The following is a 15750-nucleotide window of genomic DNA, read 5'->3' as shown; positions in this document are numbered from 1 at the left end:
TTATGATTAAAGTATTTTTTCTATCTTTTTCATTATATTATTTTTAATTTTATAATATCAAAAATAATCTTTCTATTAAAAAAATTTACAGACTATCTACTTCGTGATATTATAAATATTTTTTCAAATTATCTAAATTGTTAATTTGTCTTAATTTCTTCAATTCTAAATTTACAAAAATATTTTTGTATGACGAATTTCATTATTTGTGTGAAGAAAAATTTGCATTATCATTAATAATGCAATTATAATTTGCTTTACATCAATATTTATAATTATTTAAAAATAGAAGGTTAATTTATAAAAGCTTGTACATTGTAATTAAATTGTTTTAATTCATTAACCAATGTTTTTCAGTTGCATTCCTTCTTTCAATTAATGTTATAGGAATAATTTATATTTTTTATAAAAATTTACCTTCTAAACTTTACATTTATGAAATATTTCTATATAAAGGAACAAAAAAAACTTACTAATAAATATTATTGTAATTATTCTGATACATAATTGATTGAGCATAATAATCGATGGGCTATAATCATTAAATTTTTGGCGCAAAAGGTACTTTAAAATATAGAACTGACAGTAAAACAAGTATTAAATGAATAAGAATGTTAAATAAAGATATTTATATTTGTATCTTAAGGAACTATATTTGTTTAATAAAAATCACATTACAATTTATAATGATAATTATATTAATAAATCTAAAATTTTAAATAATGTTTTAAAATCTTATAAAAATGGGACCAAATAATTTAATAATAAAATATTTTTTATACTTCACTTGATTAAAAAGTTGCTTAGTTTAACTTAACAGGTAATTTATGTTGCAATAAAATTATATTCCAATCATTTGAAAATGGTATTAAAAAATATTTTGAAACGAATTATAGTATCGCAGGTATGGTAGATAGAACAACGCCATTAATATGTTATGTATATAAAATTTTTTTTTTAATTGTATGATTTATTTTTTTAAGACATAAACTGTATACAAAACATTAAATAAGTGGGATCAATCGATTGATCGTTAAATCGTTTTGTAGATGAATATAAGAGAACATAACGGTAATTAAGAAACTAGAAACAAATTTTTAATTTAGTTTTTGCATGTAAATAATAATGTTTTTATATACAATATTCTATTGATGTATTGGACCAAATGTCGAAAATTATTCGCATATCTTCTATTTATCGATGTTCTATTGCTAATACATCTAAATAAGATCTAAATAATTATAATACTTACAATGAATTGATAAGAGGCAGCTGAATTTTATTATGAACAGAATTCATGATAAAATTTTTATTTATACTGGCAATAATAATACAATATAGTATTATACAGTATTATTCATAATTCAGAATTAAGATCTTTCTTTTCCCAAAATTGTTAGGTTTTCAATTCGAATTTACTTAACTTTTCTTTCCTAATTACACAGTCTCGATATGTCCCATAAAATTTTATATTAAATATATTAAATATATTTGTACGCGTAACAATCTTTTACTAATATTTTTGTTAAAAGTTGCTTAACAAAGTGGTGAGAAAATGAATTATTATTCAATTACTTTAGATAGTTGTATATATTAAAACAAGAATAACTAAAACGCTGTGCCTTAACTTAGGCAGTATCTACATATTTACAAACATGGTAAAGTAATGTGAATAGAATACGGTATTACTGATGGCCTAGTGTTGGTATATCGGATAGGCACGAGATCGCTACATTGCATCGCCTGACGCAATGGACGTCGAGACGGTAAATGAAGGAGATCAAAGCGTGCGTTCTACAGCGAATCTTTGTAACATTAGAGTTGGAAATTTGTACCGATCACAAAGTCGTGGAATAATTATTGACAATGCATTTCATTAAAATAATCCATATGTTATATAAATGATTATATTATAATTAGAATTTTCTAATTTTTAAGTAAATAAATATTTTTTAGTTTTGTCTTGAGAAGTTGCCAAAATAAAATTTTACTTTAAAACTGCACTAAACTGAAAGAAATTCATCAAGAAATATTAAGCAGTTTTTTAGTCACGTCAAATACTACCGTATCAGTTTATTATTTAAAACTGAAACTGGTAAAAGAAAAGTGTGTTATTGAAGTTTTTTAAATTTCATATATGATCTAAATTTATAGATTTGAATTAATTGCATCAATATATTTAAAATATTTATCTGATAATTTCTTGACGACTTTGTGTAATCTACATAGAAGAATGTTATGCATATTAAATTTTTGAATTTTTGAAATTTTGAATTTTTGAAATCTCAAGAACCGTCGATTAAAAGTTCCAAATCTCAATTAAAATTGTATTTTAATTACATGTAACTAATGTTATTAAATTATTAGTTATTTACCTTGTTTTTTTAATTGTGTTCATATTGTTTTTACGATGTATCTTTTTTAAATAACAAACTTTTAATTTGTATTCGTTTAATAGAGAAAAATTAAACATTCATTAATCATAAACAAATTGACTTGCTTTTCTTTTGTGAAAGCAATATAATGTTATAAAAAATAGTTCAATGGCATGAAGTATTTTATTCAATTATTAGATTTATAAAAAGGTAGTTTAATAGTGCGTGTGTGTATACAGTTTTGTTGTATGACGTAGAGCGAGATATCAGTTAAGTAGCATTAAATTAACGATATAATGCAAAATTTCAGAAATACATATTTTTGTATCAAGGTTTTAGATATTATTGTTTAAACTATATATGTCATGAGTTGTAACAATTAATTCATACTAAAGCATATGGACGAATGATAAATTATCATACTTTTTTGCATTACCGGTTTACTCATTATGATGTTTTATCGATGATGTTTTCTCCTTGCTCATAGATATTTGTATTATTTAACTATAATTTAGTTAGTTTAATATTAAAATGCTTTTAATAATAGAAAAAGAAATAATAATCATACAAATTCGACAAAACATTTGCATTCATTTAAGTATTTTTGTTTCAAAATTAAAATAATTATATAATATTACGAGTACGTTTAATAAGATGGAATCGATTTCAATTCAATATCACTGAATAAACTCTTGGATCAAATATTATTAATCACTGATTAATAGTTCGACATAAAAATGTATTACGTAATAATGCATTATTTCATGTTAAAAGACGCAATAGCAGAAAATTGTAAATATGATGGACTTGAGTGAGTTGTCGTCCTTTAAACAATCGCGCACTTTTTAAAGACATTCTATGGTATATAAAACGCAGTATTAGTAAGTTCGATTCTATTTCATAATCTTAAATTTCTTTATCTAAATATAATGGAAATATCTGTGAGAAGTTTAAACCGTTGAAAAGCGGGTTTCCTTTTTCAGCAAAAACTCTAATTGCAGACAATTATTCTCTAGATGTATTAAACACTTTATCATCCTTTTTTTATCTATTCTATTAGCTCACTCTATATTCATTCGATTTTAAATAATATTCTGTAAATATTTTTAACACTGCTACTATGACATTTTATTTAAATTATTCGGTAATATCGAGAAATAGTATATAGTATCATTAGGAACATTACATTTAGTATCGTCATCTGCTGCTACTTTACTTTATTCTTTTAAGTTACATTTTTTTCTATTATTTTAATTATTATTTCAAATATAAAAGTATCACGAATAATGGTTTAAAAAATCGTTTTTTCAAAGATTTCTTTTTAAATTATTTGTTTGATTTTGTTTTGATTCGCAAATAATAATGCAAAATTATAATCTTTTATGTAACATATGAATTGTATATATTATATAGCAAATTTAAATTATATTTACTTTTTATTTTGTACTTTACTTGTAATCTTCTCTATTATTTTTGACAGACCTGTACATTTCATCGATATTTCTGATATCGAATAGAATTGAACAAAAAAATATTTTAAACTATGCAGCTACTTTAAACTTTAAACGTTATCAAATTAATTTGTATTTAAATTTTGATGATGAATTATTAAAATAAATAGTTTTGTTAAATTGACTTGAGTCTGTATTTATTTGCATGTCTTTTTATTTGCAAAGGAGCGATACTAAAGAAAGAAAAAAAAACTTGTAAATAATTAAATATTCGACCATCAAATAAAATTTTTTTTAATCAATATTTGTTTTGAATGAAATAAAAATGAGATGGAAAATAATAATGAAAAATAAATTTAATTTACGGAGTCAAAGTAAATAATTATCATATAATAATTATCACAAATAATAATTCATAAGATAATCTGTATCAGTACATTGTTAAGATTAATTGAAAATAATATAGTTACAGCACGGATCGGATAAAATGAAATTTTAAATAATCTGGTTACAGTTGCAAATAGATAATTTAAATGACATAGATATGAAAAGGAAAATCTATATGTAGAAATGAAAAGGAAAATCTGTAAATTTATAAAATCGGGATATGAAAAATCAAAGATTGCAAGTATCGGTGCACAATATTTTTGAGATGGAGGATTAATGAAAACAGCTCTGTAAGATCCCTTGGTACCGTCGACGAAGTTCAAATTCATCGTATCGGTATGCAAAGGCCAACTTCTCAATTTTGATCTATCGATGCAATGGCAAGCACCAGAGTATACGGGATATCTTTCAATCCTCCCTATACGTGTATACTTCAGATAACGAGCCACGTGTGCATGCCTTGCATAATTCGGAAGCCGGAGTATCGATTAGGTCGCGGTGTTGCGAACTTTATCGGATTATCGAAATTGCGTTCGTAGCGCAGGGCCTTCTCTCATAGCGATCGATTTGGAGGCTTGTGGTTGCGACGAAAATTCCTTTTTAAATCTCGAAACTATATAAACACTCACGAAAGTTTGCTTATTACATGCCGTAGCATTAACTTGGTCTCAAGGTGCAATTATTCTCTAAGTTACGCATAGTTAAGACAATGCAAGCAAATTACTACATGCTGTGGCTTTCAAAAATTCAAAAAGAATATCATCTTATTAGGATACGATTATTTTTACGGAACATAAACAAGTTTAATTAGCAATTAAATTCTAGATGATTCGTTGGTCTAGATTATTCGCTGTTTCTTATCTGAGGAATGATCAAAGTTGTATTGCTTCCATTAACAAAGATTTGGGATCGACTTGGGCAATATAAAACAGAAACACGGAGAAGATCAAGACAATACCCATGGATTTAGATCTCTGCAATTGCTTGGGCAATTAAGAAAGAAAAGCGAGTCAACAGCTAATACCTGTCTCTGTTTAATTTCATTAGGATGCTTCCTCTCACATTCTCTTCATCTTCATATATTCCAGTGGCTTACCCGTTTTCTAAACTTCCCGAAGTCTATTGCTCTATTTTTTCCCTTTCCTTCTGTATAATTTAGTTTAAAAAAGCTCAAAGAATCTCGTTACTATTCATTATTATATCTTTGTTTTGACAACCATTAATTATTTTTCCTTGTTTATATGTAATTGTTTTAAATAAGCAATTATTGAAAGAATCTGCGAAAATACTCGATGTTTTCCCTCTAATCTACCCAATATATGAATTTAATATGTGAGTATGAAACTGGCCGCTGACTTTTTTAATCTTCAACGTATTTCACTGCTGGAATAATATAATCTTAGACATATTAATTGCACTACATACTCATGAGTATTCTAAATAAGTGAACGTAGACGTTTTTCAGTTTATAAAAATGCTAACACAGTTTATTTTATCTCATTGTTTATCCTCTGATTAATAGATAAATTAAACTTTATAAAATAATATTACAATGTACAATTGCATATAAAACTTATTATCACAGGAAATAAATTGTTTATTAATTTAAATAATCAGTAAATAATTATTCATAAATATTAGAGTATTTTTATGCTACAGTCGTATGTATACGTGATAAACACATTTTTATGGAATTTTTAATGATTTACTAATAAATCTTATTATATTTCATATATTTTTAAATTAATTTTTGTTTTACAATGAACATTGACATTTTTTTTACTAATTTTTATAAATACAATTGTTTAACATCGAAATTATTTAAAATTTTATCAATTATCCATTGGTTAAAGTGTGAAAAAAAAATTATTTACTTCATAAAATACATATGTAGCTTATAATATATACAGAAAATGACTCTTGCTGTGCCTTCATTTTTAAGAAATACAACAAAATGTATGAAAGAGAAAATAAAGACAATTTTTGTTAAAAATATTCTTTAAACATATTGCGACGCATTCACTTGAAAATTAACAAGAATAAATAAATTAATTTTAATAAAATTATATATAAATATGAATAGTTTGTTGCTTGATGTTTCATTTCAATTTAAGTAAAGGTCTTCTTAATCGATAAAAGGCTCTCTCGCACATCATCATTCTTACATAATATTTTGCTAAAAGCATGAATATTATGTAGGTGAAAATGTTCATTGATTGTTTCAGGTGAATCGAGTTTAGCAAGTGTTGTCATAAGTAGCAGCAAGCCAACGAGAACGTGGGATAAGCCTTACTTTGATGATGTATCACCTCGCAATGTCACAACTATCGTAGGTCAAACTGCTGAGTTAAGCTGTCACGTTAAAAATCCAGGCGATCGGACGGTAATGCAGTAATAGTCTATAATTTGATCTTATAAAAGCTTACTTAATTTTTGATGATCTCACAATTTATGCAATTCGTTTGAGACTTTCCGTTCAAGTAATCATTATGTTATTGCTTAGTATTGCAATTTTCCGCTAACTTAAATATAAATGACTTCATCAATATAAAAACAAAGCGATATTAATTATTAATTGACTATGCGATTAAAATTTTTTTAATTGTTTCATAAAATAATATATATTTTTTTAATTATTTATATTGAGCATTATTTGAATCGATTGAAATACAACTCACAAAAGTAAAATTTTATATGTTTATCGTTTCTTTTCCGCGATGCTTCTATAATACTTATATGATTATACAATAACATCTAATAACATGAGGAAGCTATTTAGTCACTCTTACTCACATATATAGTCAACTAATTAAAAAAAGAATTAGAAGACATTGACTACAAAAAATTTGAAATATAAAAACAATATTTTCAATTAAAAGTAGTATTGACGATTCAATTGTTTTTTTAACTCTTATCCATTTCATTCACAAATATTATATATCTTTTTAATATAAAAAAAATTTTATAATAAAAAACAAAGGAATTTAAGGTACTCTTCATATTCTTATATGAATAGTTTAATTATGACCTTATAATAATTGTAAATAAGTTGACAGAATCATGATAATCAATAAATATTTTCTTAAAAATAATAAATATGATTGCATTTTAATAAAATATTTTAAATTGCTCAAATATGTAACAATTATCGTAAATTGAAATTACGATTGAATCAAGTAAATTAAAGTTTTTAATAAATTATAATGAAATGTATATTTACATATTATGTATATTAGCAGGACTTTTATTCAAACAGATATGCATAAACCAATTAATTGTCATTTATTATTTACTTTTAAAATTACATTTGATTCAATATTTTACTTTAGATTTATACTCTTGAATTCGTTAAATTAAAATATTAAGTTTTGAAACTTATACTTCGAAGTACATTTGTTTGTAATAGAATAAAATTCTATGGAAGTTAAAACTAGAAGAGATATTAAATATATAAAAGTAAATAATTTGTACTTATCTAATATATTAATATATATAATTCCTATGAAATTGTCATAATAATATAAAGTTAATATAAAGAACCATATAAATTTAGCTCTTAATTATTTAACGGATAAAATTTATCCAGCACTTTAGCATTTAGTCATATTCATTTTTAAATAAATATTCGATTCGATGAACTTCACTATTAAATTTCAATTATAGAAATAAATTACCCTGAAAACTGAAATAATGTACCCAAATAAAATAGCCATTTTTAAACATTGTATTATAATAAAAATTAATCTCGTTTTAAAATATTCAAAGATTAAAAATGTATATTTTAAAATAACTAAAAAGTAATTAAAAAGCTTTTTTTATATTTTGATTTTCTTCAGTGAATGCAAAAAAAAAAACGATTAAGTTATATAAATTTAGTAAATAAGATACGTGGAAGTATATAACTTTATGCCAAATTTATCTTATTGATATATTCTTTTAGTTTGTATTATATAATTTTTATTCACTTGCCTACAATAAAGCTTATTAAATTTCAGTTAATAATAGGAAATAACATTGAAAATTTATATAAATTAGACAAAAACTTCTGTGTTACTAACCTAATACGAGTTACAATTCTGTAAAATTGATGTAATGCTAGATTAGGAATGTAATGCGTATAAGTGCATTATGCTACAACTCCATTTAAACGTAGTTTAATTAAATTATGAATTTATTTATCGTGACTGGTACCAACTGAAAACAATTACTTCTTACAGTGTATTTTCATTACCGTTTCCTAAATATGACGTTTTTGGATTATTTCTTTTATTTTTTTGTTTCGGTGTATTTTAAACATTAATTTAAAATATAATACGTATCAAAAAAAAAAAAAAAACATATCAGATAATATTTGAGACTAGAGATTGGTTATATGTATAAGCTGTTAATGGTTTTTCTTTGTCGAATTGAGAAACTGTTATAATAATGATCATATTAATTATCGTTACATTTTGACGTACTAATTTTATTACAAATTAAGTGTAGTAGTAGTTTTCGAATTAATTTCACAAATCTAACATAAATACGAACATAATATGGTAATTTAAATATAATATAAAGTTGAGATTAAGTGAAACTTGCATGTGGAGGTATTTTTAAAAAGATTAGATTTATCAAATAAATGGCTCAAATCAAATGGCCAGAATATTTGGAAAGTAATACAAGAAAGTTCCTTTAATCTAAAATCCAGTAAAGCGAGTCGGAAGCGCAATCGTCGCCTACGAGCTTAGATGCTTAGAACTACGGAATTCTCGTAGAGCCCATGAACGTTGAATATCACCCTTGTCTCCTTCCCTTCGCTTTGATGTCCGAATATCATCATTAAGAAATGAGAATACAAGTTATTAAATTGAATGTACAACAAATTTTTATACGAACAGCTTGCTCAAAGATAAAGATGTGAACGAAATTTTCTAAGATAATTTCGAATTAAAAGTCGACTGTGTTTTTCTTCACGGTCTATCTTCTATCTTCGCTATATAGTACATAGTTGTTACGGTTATTTATATATTTTTTAAATATTAATAGTTGTTTACTAGTAGTATTGGTTGAATTTTTTGTTAAATATTTTGTTAAAATTATGAATTAATATAATCTCTTAATTTATTATGAAATAAATTTTGAAATTGATCATTGACTATTTGAGAATTATATATTTGTGTATATAGTATGGAAGATGAATCATGATTCGTCTAAACATTAATAAAGTTAGGACAAATCAATGAAAAAAAATTGTATTAATTTTTAATCATCGGCCGTATTTAATAGTTGTTTTTCAATAGAAAAAGTGAACAAAAATATCAGACTTATATTTAAAAATGGCATACTGTACTATATAGAATTATTCTCAGGAGTTTTCATCGGAAAAAAAGTAATACTACGATATTTGTATTAAAGAGATCCAAAAGCTCGCTTGGGTGTAGTAACTTATATATGCACCAATGGAAAAAATATTACCACAAATTTTTGTATCAAATTAGATGAATGCATTACGTTTTTGCATTCAGAATTATAAGTGAAATTATTCGTAGCCGGACTGTATCCCGATATCAACCATAACAATAGTCTCCTTTTTCAACTTTATACGAGCTCATTCCCGGAAACTATAGCTCAATATGTTCTAGAATTGTAATAAAAAAAAACAAGTACACTCTCGACAAACGTTTAAATTTGTTCTTATATCAAGCGTCATCTTAAAACAATTCCAATGAATTTGAAAGTATAAAGCAAAAAATGGAAGAATTAAGTCGCTACCTTTATCGTCACTAATTTGGTATAGATTTATATATCGATTCACAGTTTCGAGTCCATACTGGCTCGTTGCCGACTTTCCTCTGTCCGCAATTCATGAATTGCTCTAACTTTTTATTCTTAATGTTCCTATTCTCTAGAATACAGTTTTTCTTAATCGTCGATTAGCCAAAAATATCAAATAGTCTTTAAATCAGATCGATAAAACGTTAAAATCACTAGTCTACTACTTACTTTACGTACATAGCTGACAATTAGAATGAAAAGGAACTTTTTCGCTAAGAGATAGATTTACGAGCTCGAGCGTTATTTATTACCGGGAATTGTACAGAAGACTATGGAGCAACAATGTATGTACCGATGAGGCAATATTTTTTCTTCATTTTCCGCAAATCAAAGCGAAAACCTGCCATGAACATTTCTGAAAATAAACAAAACCGCTGGATATGACTTAAATCATTGCGAGTTTTTTTTTATTTCGCAAAAAATTGATATATACAATTGCCATGTGAAATAAACTGATTTTTTATTTTTATCGTAATTTTACTCAAATTGGATTTGAGTTTGAGTAAACTTTATTATTCCTTAGATCCTTGAATTCTCGGAACTATTTTCAATTTATTTTAACATTTTTATTGCTGATTGTAATGATGATATTCTATTATTTAAAAAAACAAACAAACAAACAAAAATGAAGCGAATACAAGTTTCTTAATATAATAAATATTTATTCTATGATATGATTGATATTCATTAATTAAAGATAATACGAGCACCGTAAAATTATTGTCGACATTTCTATTTTTATATGCAAGAAAGCGTATGGAAAACATTTTTTTCACAGCGAGTTTTAATGTTATAGATATCATGGATGCGAAAGCGCGATCTGCATATATTGACGTCTTCAATATATACATACACCGGGGATGCGAGATTCTCGGTATTACATCCAGCAACTTCGAATGAATGGAAACTTAAAATTGCGTATGTTCAGCAACGTGATGCTGGAATTTACGAATGTCAAATTAATACTGAGCCTAAACTTAATCTAGCATTCATATTGAGAGTGGAAGGTAAATCTGCAAGCAATTTTTATTTTTCTTATAAATCTCTTTTGCTAATCAATAAGTATACATTTTATTTAATATCTTAAATTCAATCAAGGCTAATATTTTACATCTTATTATTTTGTATTTTGCATAATGAATCAATTCCATGTTTTATTATGCAATATTAAAGTTGTTTGAACAGTCATTACAATCGGTAAAATAAAAAATTAATAATAATTAACTATTATTAACTTAAAAGTATACCATATTAATAACATAATGAAGGTAGTGATCATATCGTATTTTTATTAAATATATTAAGCATGTGTACTTCTGAAAATTAAAAAGAAAAGAGTTACACTTATTTTGAATTTGAAAATGTTATCCAATCTTGAATAATTATTTACTTTATCATGCAATTCTCATATTTTTATTTATTAGAATTTGAATTTAAAATATTATATTAAAATATAATATTATACGTCATTTATAATATCAAATACAAATATATAAAGTATATATAAAATTTAATATATAATATATAAAAGTATTCTATGAGCGCATAGATCGTTGATAATAATTGACACAATAAACTTTTCACAAAAACACATTTAAGTTGTATATTATTATAGAAATTTATATCATTTAAAGTATTTTATAAATTTAATATCGAATATTGTAATATAATCAATTTTTTTTCAACAGTGTTATATTCATTCGCATAAGATAATAATATAATATAAACAATTTGCATACTAGACCCTACTTATTTTTCATTATTAAGTAAATAATTTATGTCAGACGTTTTCTAAGCACAGCTTCCAGTGGTTTATAAAAATTTTTAATGTGACCTACTAATTATAAATCTTAGATAATATGTACAAATATATATGAATAATGATTGAAAATTTTCATATTTAATCTACATAATTTAGGTCTAAACGTTGATTATATAATGTATGACTATATTTTATATTACAAGTATACTATCAGTTTCTTTTAAAAATTACACTAGTTTTTTCATAATAATTTCTTTAAAAAATTTTAATAATCAAAAAATATTATCTGTTCTATTGGTTATTATTAATTTAATTACAAATCAATGATTCTGAAATATTGTTCTATATAAATTCTAATAATTTTTTTAATTTCTTACTATTGGTGGGGTGCTAATATGAATAACATAATAAAAATCTTTTCATTGTGATACATATTCGAAATTGTTTCTTAATTTTTTAATTTAGTAAAAATTCATATAAAGATATTCAAACAAAGTTTTTAAGCAATATAAATTTTATTTTAACTGTAATATAATATCTTTAACAAATTATATTAAGTAGCTACTAAAATTATGTATCTTCTGCAAAATACGTATAATAATAAATCTATAGCTTTACGCATAGATAAAATATAAAATTGACTATTTATTTACGACCTTTGAATTTTAATATAAAAACTATAAAGTTATTATAAAAATTATACATTGATAATTTATAATTTAAATCAAATAAAAAAGTGAATAATCATTTTTAATAATCATCTATTACATCTATTACTTAAAGCTTAGCTTTATAATTACTTCTTTATATAATACAAATAAAAAATATAATTAATAAATTATAACTTTCTGATCATCATGGTGTTAAATAATTTCCTTACGTAAGAATTACTTAAACATATTCTTAAAATAAAAGTATTAGATTAAATATAAGTTATGTAATATGTAACGTTATAGTAAATTCTGAATTAACAACAAATGTTTAATATGCTTTATTAGTAACTTCAGTTTTCTATTTTTCATAATTATTTGATAATTACTTTGTATTTTAATAAATACTCAATATAAATATATGAAACTTGAAAATAATGTATACGTAATGTATGTAATATAATTCAAAATGTTAGGAAAACATTAACCTTTAATAATGTAATATATTACATTTAATGATGAAAATTCTATTGTAAAAATAATTATAAATAGTTACTTTTTATTAAAATTAGTTTTGTGTAAATAGTCAATATTATTATAATTATTATTATTATATATATTATAATTACAAATTTATTTTCATAAACTTTTTAATATATTTTCATATTTAAATTTGTATTATACTTATATTAATTATATTTTAATAATATACGAAACATATTTTTCTATAATTGAAGATTAGAAATATAATAAAATATCTATATAGAATTAAAGATTTTTGGAAAATATTAATAGCACGATTTGGTAAGAATTAAATTAATTTGACAAATTGTTTTGTCCACCCATTCCAGAAAGTGCCCCTGTCCCTGCTACCACACCAACTGCTATTCATCGGACGTTCAACTCAGGTTAGAATCATGCAAATGCAAGTTCCCCCCTAATATACGCCCTTTATCTTTAATTATACATACAATACAGAGTCTATTAAGTATATATATATATATATATATATATATATATATATATTAACGCAGGATTTATTGTCACAAAACATAAGGAATTCTAAATTTTTACGTGTTAAATTTTAAATGAAATACATCGAATATTATAATTATTATCATTGATATGATATAAGTAGAAGTAATATTTATATGGATTTAATGAAAGTGTTTAACTTTTTCCATAATGGTGTTATTTATTATGGGATCAAATTTCTCATCTGATTGAATTAATTTGCAGGCATACTGAAAAGTCATTTATTCGAAATATATATATTTTTGTTAATCATTTCTGATGATTTCGAATGCTGAAAAATTTAATGTATTTGATATCAGTATATGTTGAGAATAGTATAAACCAAAGAGAACCTGAAGAGCGCACTATAAATAGTTGTTCTATTAATTCTGTTTCAGCGGCTCAGGCAAAAATTAAAGAGCCAGAAGACTTATACGTAAAAAAAGGCAGCACCATAAGTTTAACCTGCCTGGTAAATGTACAATCCATACCACCAAACAGTGTCTCGTGGCATCATGGAACTTCTCTCGTAGATTTCGATAGTCCCAGGTATAGCAGTAAGAAGGCACCAGCATAATATTTCTTCAGCCATCAAATGTAAACTTTAATATAAAATGCGAAATCTAAAAGCAGTGTTACTTAATAAGTATCATATAAAAAACATATACATCCTACATATGCAAAATCAATAGTTTCCATTAAATTAGTCATCTGCATTAAAAATACAATTGTATAAGTATTTTATGATTATATAATAATGTATTCAATTAATGTAATGAATTAACGTTCAAGTCATATATAGACATATATTTATTCATATCATGATCAGATATTCAGATAATTATGATCAAGAGATTTTTCAATTTGCAAATTAAATAGTATTAGGTAAAACAATTATTTTCTGTTTGAATGATTATTTTATAAATATTATAATTCAATGTTTAAAATATTGACATGAATATTATCAAATTAAAATCTTGAAAAATGCCATAATGAACGTCTGCTTACTTGAAATATCGACAAAGCTGATACTTAAGGAGAAAAAAAGACTTATTTAAGCATCCGTGCAAATTGATCCAGAAATCTTTTGAGCACTCGTTGTTAACGAAGAAAAAATAGATAGATTCTGAAAACAATATTTGATAACTCAGTGTTCTTCGCAGGGGTGGAGTTTCTTTGGAGACCGAAAAGACCGACAGCGGTACGACGAGCAAACTTCTTGTAACGCAAGCCCGTGTCAGCGACAGTGGTAACTACACATGCGTCCCAAGTAATGCCAATCCTGCTAGCGTCACCGTTCATGTGCTCAACGGTAGGAACCAATTCGCTATCTATTCCTTTCTTGATAGAAAAAAATTATGTATAACCGAACAATTTTATTTAATTTTACAAGCATAATTACTAATGCATTGATACTTTCTACAGGTGAGCATCCAGCGGCAATGCAGCATGGTGATACAGGTAAAAGCAACGCCGCTCCAATTTTTCTGCTTGCTTTATTGACTCTACTGATGAATAACTTAATCAGGTGAGCTAGTACATAATTTTTAAGATGTAACGTGGACCAGCATCACTGGAGGAATGTATGAACGTATGTATGTGTCTGTGAATGTCTATAAGTACGCGTGTGTATTTATGAATATATATATATATATTAGATATTTTAGCTAAAATCAGACTCGAATTAACTGTAAAGGTATAACTACGACACGGTATAAGTAATGGACAGTAACATCGTTACGATTTCGACAATTTCTACATCTATAGACAGTTCAAATAATTATTGTATAAATAAGTTAAAAACATAATAAAATATCTAAATCAAACATGAATATACTAAATGTTATATAATTTGTACTATTCATTCGAAAATTGCAATATCTTATGTAAATCTTATTAAATATTTTCATTCGTAGCTATTTTAAGTGTAAGCAAGCACTTATCAATAGTACGATTATAAATTAGAGACGACTTTGATTTATTAAAAAAATTATTAACGAATGTTAAACAAGAAATTTAATGTCTAATGCTCCGCACTAGTGGTTTTCCATTATTCAACAAATTTTATTGCTTTTATTAATTCGCCTTTATTAATATCTGCAATTATTTTTCTGTATGTAAATAATTAGCAATATTCTATGAATGAGAAGATGAAAAACTGTACAGTAAAAAATAAGAATGCAAAAAGTCGAATCTTGCTTAATGATTATTCTTGTACAAATACGAATTATTATTTTGTACATCAATAAAATAATTTACTATACACGTATTATGTATATTTATTCGTATATTGA

General features: G+C 24.6%; 1 protein-coding gene across 1 annotated transcript; it reads left to right on the top strand.

Moving 5' to 3' along the window:
* Positions 1–3173: 3173 nt before the first annotated feature.
* On the top strand, positions 3174–15058 carry LOC105365298 (lachesin). The gene is made up of 7 exons (XM_011503414.1): positions 3174–3186; positions 6439–6596; positions 10827–11037; positions 13294–13350; positions 13855–14005; positions 14620–14768; positions 14882–15058. The coding sequence occupies exons 1-7, from the start codon at positions 3174–3176 to the stop codon at positions 14986–14988; spliced, it is 846 nt and encodes a 281-aa protein (XP_011501716.1). The 3' UTR covers positions 14989–15058.
* The last annotated feature ends 692 nt before the right edge of the window (positions 15059–15750 follow it).

This window comes from Ceratosolen solmsi, unplaced genomic scaffold (assembly GCF_000503995.2).
Source record: "Ceratosolen solmsi marchali unplaced genomic scaffold, CerSol_1.0 scaffold63, whole genome shotgun sequence".
In the NCBI taxonomy this organism is placed as follows: Eukaryota; Metazoa; Arthropoda; class Insecta; order Hymenoptera; family Agaonidae; genus Ceratosolen; species Ceratosolen solmsi.
The sequence above is the reverse complement of the archived record's forward strand: the minus strand, read 5'-3'. Positions and strand labels throughout refer to the sequence as shown.